Source organism: Gavialis gangeticus, unplaced genomic scaffold (genome assembly GCF_001723915.1).
Source record: "Gavialis gangeticus isolate Ggan-Ray unplaced genomic scaffold, GavGan_comp1, whole genome shotgun sequence".
Taxonomy (NCBI): Eukaryota; Metazoa; Chordata; order Crocodylia; family Gavialidae; genus Gavialis; species Gavialis gangeticus.
The window spans coordinates 160,767,587-160,776,605 of record NW_017728992.1 but is presented as its reverse complement, the minus strand read 5'-3'; the positions used below and the strand labels follow the sequence as shown (position 1 = coordinate 160,776,605).

Below are 9,019 nucleotides of genomic sequence, written 5' to 3'. Positions count from 1 at the left end.
GAGCGAGACCGTTCTTCCTCTTCTCCAACCTCAATCTCCCCTGCTGCATTTTAAGACCCTGGCTCCTAGCCCTGTCCCCTGGTGAGAACCAGTTTGCATTCATCTGCACCCTTAATTAGATACAGGAAAACTAAAGAAACTGTTCAACTGGAATTTAATAAAAATGACAGATTTCATTGCTGTCAGACACCAGTTCAGCTCGGTGAAATTCATGATGTGGCATCAGCTCACACTAAAAGTATATTCATCTTTTAGGAGCAAGTATCAGCACTGTCACTCATAACACCTCAGCCCAAATTAACAATCTCTCCTGATAGTTTAGAAGCACCCTGATCAGGAGGGATGGCAGCTTTCTCATGAGAGGTCTTAAGAGTTGACAAAAAATTTCCCAAGATGCGTTAGGGAAGACAGATATGAAGTGTTACCCTTCCCATTGAGCAATGCCATGCAGCATCTTTTTTATTAATAGCAAAAGAAGCTCCTGAAATGATCAGAACTGGATCAGGCACCTTAACCAGAGCGTGCACTAGTTGAAGGAAATCATCAATTGATACTGTTGATGCAGCACCTGTTCCATGGCCAGGTCTGAGCCCAGACTGCAATAAAACAAATGCATTTGTGGAATCTAGATGCACCTCGAGATGGCAAATCACAAAACTACTTCATAACTTTCATTAAAACAGGAATTCTTAATCCTCTAAAGTTGCCGTCTTGAAAAGAAGCTTAGAAAGGAAGGATGGTGGTCCTCAAAAAGGGTGCATGGGTAATCTAGATAATTATCTTATTAAGTAATCATATTTTGGTAGTGTCCGAAGGAAAGCAAAGACAGCCTCTGCCTCAGGGAGCTTAAAATGTAACAATATGGTAAGAGATAACAGGATGATAAACAGATGAGCAATATAATAGCAAAGGCTGTAGGATTTGCATTATTAATAGTTTCAGTTGTCATTGTGGTTACAAGTGTCCACCAGCCTAACCAATACTCACAACAGTGTTAAAAACATCATGCCAGGGAAGTTTAGGAATTTAGAAAAGGATAAGGTGGTAACTCTGAATTCTGATAAAAGGTGCTTTCTATGGATAGATAGGGCACAAGAGAAATCACAAAAGTGCTTGTGAAAAAAGCAAACAGGCTACTGTCATTGGCAGATCAAAGGCATTAGTTAACTTCGCAGCAACAGATGTGATGGGTAGAGCGAAGATGCGATAAATGTGGGAGATCCATAAACACAGAGAGACAAGGCTTGCATATGCTGTACAGAAAATCGTGCTGCGAAACAGGCACAATTCAGAAGTAGCAGCACCAAAATAACGGGCTATAAAGATTAATATAATGGCAACACTTGGATAGATATAAGGAGGAAGTGTTCCTGACTGTCAAAGAAGAGACTGTAGTTAAATTGTTGAGATATAACTTTTTGAGGGCTTGAGCAAGAGCTACATTAGAATATAAGCCATAAGACTGGAAGAGACCTGCAGGTTACTAAATCTAGTCCTCTGCTGTCAACAGACAAGCATCTCTTTCAGAAACGTATCAAGTACCATCTTGAAGTGATTGAGGTTTCTGTCTCAATTACTGAAGGCTGATGCAGGACCTCACCCTTTTGGTGATTAAAAACCTTCTGTTTTCCATCCTAAATATATTCCTGGCCAGTTTATGTCCATTTGTTCTTCTGCTATCATCCCCATCCCACCCCTCTTGGATGTATTTATAGAAAGCAATCCTATCCACTCTGAATCTTCATTTTACTTTGTTAAATAAGCCAGGCTCTTTTATCTCCTCTTGTCAGATAGGCACTGTATTTCCCTGATTACCCTAGCAACCATTCTCTGCATCTCCTTAGGTACAAGTACAGTTCCCTTGAATAATGGCAACCAGAACCATACAAGGCATTTCAAATGAGTTCCTATCAATAACCCTGTGCAATGGCTCTAACAGTTCCGTATCGCCACTGGAATACCTCATAGGATATTGTTTTGTCATTTCCATGGCTGTGTCACATCGGTGGTTCACCTGGTGTGATCTATATTTGACACAGCCATGTTATATTTAAATCCTATTTACCTCAATATCTTTAATTCTTTCATTCAATACTTGTTCTAAACCTTGCATGCTATTGAGTTCACACTGATGGCAAGATCATCCCCTTCTCCCTTCTTTCAGCATTCTAGTACATAAATTATTGATTCTTTGCACCACCCACCTGACTGCTGTAACCTTTCAGAGGTTTTTTTTCCCCTTCAGAGGTGTTAATTTCCATTCCATGCTCTCTTTCCCATTAGCTATCCTACTTTTGCCAGGTGTTCTGTATAAAAAGTTTGGAAAGCTTCTGCCAATCTTGGCTATAATGAGCCAAAAAAACTATTGGTCCAATTCACAGGTGGTTAGTAATTATACTCCAGGAACACCCACAACTCTAGTAAAGCAAAAGTGGGTGGAAAGCCAGACAGCATGAATGGTGACTTTCTCAGTTTTGGTTGGGGAAGGATCTTTTCTCCAGATGTATAAGATCTAGTAAACTTTCTATCAAAAATGAAGATTTCTCCTAAACAAAATCTATTTGCACTCAGTACATAAAGAAGCGTGACCAAGATAACGAGAAAAGGATATAAACTGAATAAAGGTTTAAACCTGGAAGCCAGAGAAAAAAGTAAAGTCTGGAAATAAGCATTGTGTAATAACTGTCATATGAATGAATTTCATTTTCAGCATAAGATGTATTTTACTGCAAAAATACTTAAATAAAACTGACTTATTCAAATCACCCTTGTGTCTTAGGTGTGAAACAGGTTAAAAGGTTTTGGCACTGTGTGAATGGACCAAAAACACAGCAGGTGCTATTAGCTGTTAAGCACGATGTTACAAAAATATGGATTCATATTGGTATTAAGGACTATAAGACTGGCAGAGACCTCCTAAGTCTCCTGCATCTGTAGGTACCCACATCAGTAACCCATTCATAAACTTATCAGGCTCCATCTTCATATTTCTTCTACTTTCTAGTGCAAATGTATTTGTAACTAAACTTTCTCTTACCTTTTCTATTATTTTTGCAATAGTTCTTTTTAAACTTCCTTCTTCAAGGCCAACCACTTTTTCAACACATAGCAAATAGAAAGCAGAACCCCTACTAGCCAGGCAAAGTTTACTGTCAACTGGTCAATGAGTATTCCAGGAAATCAAGTTCTCAGCATGCTCCAGAGTTCTGTGGTTTGGTCCTTGACATATATCTAAAATAAACATTTCTAGGAAGACCTTCAAGCACCTTGAAGAATTCACTACATCTAACGGAAACACCACTAAGAAGAAAACCTGAATTAAAAACTCTTAATGCTTTAGATTTTCTTTTCTTAGGCAACTCCATTATAGGTTTATTTTTCAGCATACAGGTAAGCTATCTTTGAAAGATACTTAACAAAAGTTACAACAGGTATGTTTCCAGTCTAGTCTTCCTGTTGTATGAGCACAGAGGAAAACAGGTAATACTATTCCTAAAGTAGCTTCAAAGGCTGTAACTACAAGAAATTCAAGGCATTCTCTTATACCTCATCCCTTTTAGAGAATGCCTAAGGGCATACTTTTGTTAGTGATTTTTGCTTATAGATTGGTTAAATGTAATCTATCCAGGTGTCTCTGAAGATAAACAAAATATGCCAATCAAAATTAAAAAAAAGTGCCCCAATTCCTTCATTTTAGGCATCATTAAAAAACACAGACTCACATGATTTTCACCTGGTTTCCTTTAGCATTATATGTCTGGTGATTTCAAAGACAGTATGCTTAATGGCTGAAAACTTATTGGTGTTGGAAATTCATGTGTGAACCTCTTTTCAAAATAAAAATGATATCCAGAATGCATCATAGTGTCTGTTATTCAACCAAGGACTTCTCATCATTTAACATTTGATGAACCATTGCCACTTTATCTTGCCTCAACTTTGGAGAAAAGGTCTGTTACCTTCTGAATCACTAACACAACTAACTATGTTAGGGGAATCTCAAATGTGCACACTTCAAATAACAGCTAGAATCTGCTGGTCTCCATGCCATCCTCTGGCTGCAGCTTCCTACACCCACCCCAGGAGGCAGGACCGCGTGGTATACCACAGGAGCTGAGGGTGAGTCTGGGCCACTGTAGGTGGGTGGAGGCAGAATCAGGGCCACGTGGAAGGGAAGACTGTGCTTGCATGGGGCAGCAGTTGGGGAGGCATGCATCGCAGCAGGAGGATGGGGACTTGTGCCTATGTGGTGTAATAGAGGGGGGGAAAGGCTGCAGTGCAACAGTAGGGGGCACCCAGTGCAGCAGTTGAAGGGACGCCCAGACAGGTGAGTGGAGCAGCAATGGAGGAGGATCTATGTGGCACAATGACCTACAGCTCACCTGGTGCAACCCACGCAGCATGTGGCTCCTGGGGACTAAGAAGTTAGACAGTCCTGACTTGGACAGACCGCCAGGATGTTGTGGGAAAATTAGCTTCAGATATTTATATTCCGATGATCAGCAATGGAATAATTAACAATGTTGACATCTCCAGGTTTCAGATTTAATTCACTTACATTGATATAAACTGGCCCATTCATCAATATTATGATTTTTCCCTCCAGTGATTCACGGCAACAGCATGAGTTGAAAAATATGAAGAGAACAGACACAGAGACCCCAGCATAAGCTGGCTTAATTCATACACTTCAGAGTAGACAACACAAAGAGTATTAGAAAGTAATGAAAGAAAGCATTATATTTAACTGTACTGAATCCAGGTTAGCTGTATATATTATGATATAAGCAAGGCTGACAATTTGAACTAGAATTGTTTTCATTTATTCATTACAGGGGACTTTGTAGTATGTATGAAAGACATTAACGAAGGACAAATGGGCATTTCTGGGTACAATGAAGAAAAAGTGTTCTGAATAAGGTAGGAAGTAGCTTTTGTTGCAGCAAGTTTGCATATTCTCTACTAAGAGCACAAGACTTTTGCAACGCACCAGCTCAAAATTAGAATTCTGGGCATCCATTCAACTTTTATGATTTTGTCCATTCCTCTGACAATGGGAAAAGAGTGCCCTGCAATTATTTATTGAAGATATTCCCATAGTATACTTCTTTACAATGCACATTTCCAAAAGAGGCCCTGTGCCTGCAAAATATCCAAGGAAGGGAAAACTACACTGTATTTCTTTTATTACATTTTTAATGGTTCAACAGGGTAATTAAATGACATCTTCTCCACCTCCCCCAGTCTTGGGGAAGGAAGGGCTGAGGAAGAAAGGAAGTTTCTTTAGACCAATGGGGTAACAAACTAGTCTTGGGGTCCTTAGACAGAAAGGAAAAAAGAGGGAGCTGGATCTTTTACCGTCTACCCCTAACCCAGGATGCATGAGGAGACAGTACCTGAGCAGGAAAGAGAAAATAGTCCTCCATTTTTCTCCCACTGGCTAGGAGGGGAACAGAAGAGTTGAGTGTCTTTGGTGCGTTACACAGTAGGCCTGTGCGAAGTGGCTAGTATTTGCTTCGGATTCGGATCCGGCCGATTCAGGGAACAGCGATTTGATTTGGTGATTCGAATCACTGCCCCGAACCGATTCGGCTGAATTCAATTCAGAGATTTGGAACCTGCCCCAGTTCCCGGCACTTTGAAAAAAAAAAGCCTGAACTCACTGGGTGCTTCCAGGTGGGGGGGGGGCAATCCCCGCTGCCCCCCACTGTGTGGGGGGCTCTGCACAAGCCCCCTGACCTCCCCCCCACTGTACCACTCATGGCTGCCCTGCTTGCTCCAGCTCTGGCCCTTTAAGAAAAAAAAACTCGAGAAAAACCCCCACACTCACCCTTCCTGCCAGTGGGGGTGATCCCCACTGCCTCCTGCCATGTGCAAGGCTCTTTCATGAGCCCCCCAAAGCCCTGAGGCCACTGCAGGAGTGGTGAGTCCTGGGGCTTTTCTTGGTTTTTTTTTCCTTAAAGGGCCGGAGCTGGCCCGGGTGGAGCATCCATGGGGTGGGGCTGGGGAAGTGGGGCTGGCAGAGCCCCCCCATGCAGCATGGGGCAGTGCAGGGTAATAGGGATCACCCTCCTCCCAGAAGCACCCAGTGATTTGGGCTTTTTTTTAAAGCACTGGAAGCTGGGGCAGGCAGGGCAGCCATGGGGGGGCTTGGGGAGTGGGCAGGGATCAGAAAGGGGATGGGAACTTGCAGTGATCCTCCCATGGTCTTCCCCCTCTCCCCCACCCCTCCTTCCCCGCCCTTAGTACTTACCAGCTCCAAGTCCGACTGCAGCTCCCTGCTGCAGCCACCGTGGACTGCCCAAATCATCAAAGCTCTCCGAATCTTTGGAAAAGATTCGGAGAGCTTTGAATTGGTTTGGACCTTTTAATTGGTCCCCGGATTCAATTCGGATTTAGAGATGCGGCCACCGAATTGGGCCGAATCTCCTCCGAATTGAATCACCACCCAAAGCTTTGCACAGCTGTATTACACAGTCCTGCTATATGGAAGGCTCTGAAGGTAGGTAGCAGCCAGTCCATTTGGGTTACTTACTAGCCTTTTCTGCTCTATAACAAAAGTATAATCTGAACTGCATTCCCAAGATGCTGTGGGCCTGACAGATCACAGGATTTGAGGATCACGAAGGAATATGATTTTGTTTGCTGCAAGGTATCTGATGGGGAGTTTCATCTTTCTAGGAACATCTTGGAGGCCTAATTTGGCATTAATGATCAAATATAAGATTTAAAAGGTGGAAGCTTAATGAGTGAAATTTGTCATCACCCACAGCTAGTGCTCAGTGGAGTAAGAGGCTCAGAGGGGCCATCTCACAGAAGTAAAAGAGTGTGAACACCAGTATATGATAGGTGGATGCAAAGAGCCAAGACAAAGATGAAGATACATTAAGCATATGCAACCTTTCATGTGGTCTCTCATTCCTCTTTGGATAGCGTGACCATATTACTTTTAAGGAAATCTGGGACACTGCCCCCTCAAGTCTGCAGTGCTGTTGCAGGCAGCAGCGTTCTTGGTGGTACTTGCCTGGTGCCCTATGCCGCTCTACTTCCCCGCCAGACTGAGCCCGACATCCTTGTGATTCCGGGACTTCTCTTTTAATTTTCACTAAATGGCTGGGATTGGCCTACGAAATCTCAAACTGTCCTTCCCAAACTGGGATGTGTGGTCACCCTATCTTTGCAGGATGAGGCAAAAGAGGTGTTAAAATAAAGAATAATATATGCACTTCATTTATGTCATATTTCTACCACTGCAAATGATTTAAATGTCTGATGTGAGCCATAGAAATTCTAAGAAAATCCCGGGTTATCTAACTTACCTCAATGGCTTTGCTGGAAGTTTCTAATCCAACCATATTAGCTTGTATTATTTGTTGCAGAAGTTGTACTTGAGCCACACTGAGGAAGAAATCCAGGTTTGTGGTCACATTCACCTCTAAAGAATGGCCGCACACTAAAATCTCCTATGGAGAAAAATAATTCAAAACACTTGTTAGCAAATTCCAGATAGAGAATTTACAGTTTCTACATGAACTACAAAATTTAAGCTATTTAAAAATGTTAATTAGGATTGTTAAATCTGCTTATCCTTAACTAGCAGAGACTGTCATACCAATTATAAAGTTTTCTGATGAAGGCACAGTTCAATATCTTACTTGCTTCCAACAGCCTATGTAACCATCAAGACAAACTATATCTAAGTGTTTCATGCGTGAGGTCTTGTTTCCGTTTTTTTGTAGTATCAAATAGTGGACTGTCAGATTTTTGTTTTTCATTTTCTTGGCAATGGATTACAATTCTCCTTTCCCCTCTTCTTCCAAAAGATGTACTTTTTTGGAATATAAAATAAGCTTGATTTATAATGAAATCATGTGTTGGAACCTGCTGATAACCAGCCTAATTGATTTCTGTTTACTTGTAAACCGCTGTTAATAACTTGGCAGAGTGAGTTGGATGACCACTATTTTATTGGTATTATATAGCACAGCTAAAGCTCTAGACCACGGTTGGCAGCATTACAGAGATGAAAAATAGAACCAGTCCAGAAAGGTTGATTAATAAGCAGAAGCACTGCCCTTTTCATGAGAATCTTGTTTATATTCAAATGTTTAGTAATCTATGTAGACCTCTTTCTTCACCAGTAAGTGTCTCGGAGGGAATAGGTAACAAGGAGAATCTGACTAATAAAACATTTACATTCCTGAACATGAGCATTAGTAAATTTCAGACGTTTCTTATTAATGAATCCTTTCCGTGCATCTCAGCTATCCCCCAATATTTGTTTAAGTTAAACTCTTTCCAACCCACACTTTTGACGGCATTTTACATTAAACGTTTCAATTTTCCCCTCATATAGCCAGTCTATTCATTCTACTTAAGTGTGTACCTGTAACCTATAGTTCAAATATGCCTTTTTATTCCTGCCTCAGTTTTGCCCTCCCCAGGAGGTAGCTATTATGAGAGATCACTCCTGCTTGCTGGCCAGAAATGACTGGCACCTCCTGACATATAAAATTTTTAAGTTCCCTTGTGCCATGCTAATGCCAAAAAATGAACCACAATCTCTTGTGTGTACAAGGTCCCGTAGGCTTATTGTTAATGAGCCGGCCTACAGACTGGTAAAAGTTATTGCAAAATCTTTCCAATTGATGTGGAATATCTTGCACTACCACTATTAATTTTGGGGTGGTATGCTTTTGGAAATTCTTAACTTGGGAAGTTCAACTACGACAAAAATCAGTTGATTCCTTTTTTGCTGAGACAATGTAGCTTTCAGGTTTGCTTTCCAGGGTCCTAGGAAAAGTGTTTTTTAAATGTTGAAAAGTGTTGAGAAAACATGATTCATTAAAAAGCCTTTAAAAATACTGCTGGAAACCATTAAAAGATTCCCACTTTTGATTTTTCAGACAGTGCCAAATTAGGTCAGCCTGTTTCATAGTTTCATAGTTTGGAGGGTCAGAAGGGACCTGAGCAGATCATCAAGTCCAACCCCCTGCCATTGCAGGAAAGAGTACTGGGG

At 41.4% G+C, this 9,019-nt stretch overlaps 1 protein-coding gene across 4 annotated transcripts in view; it reads right to left on the bottom strand.

Annotated features, from left to right (window-relative positions):
• VPS13B (vacuolar protein sorting 13 homolog B) overlaps window positions 1-9,019 on the bottom strand; it is a 1,046,600-nt gene that overhangs the window by 299,532 nt on the left and 738,049 nt on the right. For all 4 annotated transcript variants that reach the window (XM_019527996.1, XM_019527995.1, XM_019527993.1 and 1 more), the window contains one exon: window positions 7,320-7,463. In XM_019527996.1, coding sequence (XP_019383541.1) covers window positions 7,320-7,463 — 144 coding nt within the window. The remainder of the gene's footprint in view (window positions 1-7,319; window positions 7,464-9,019) is intronic.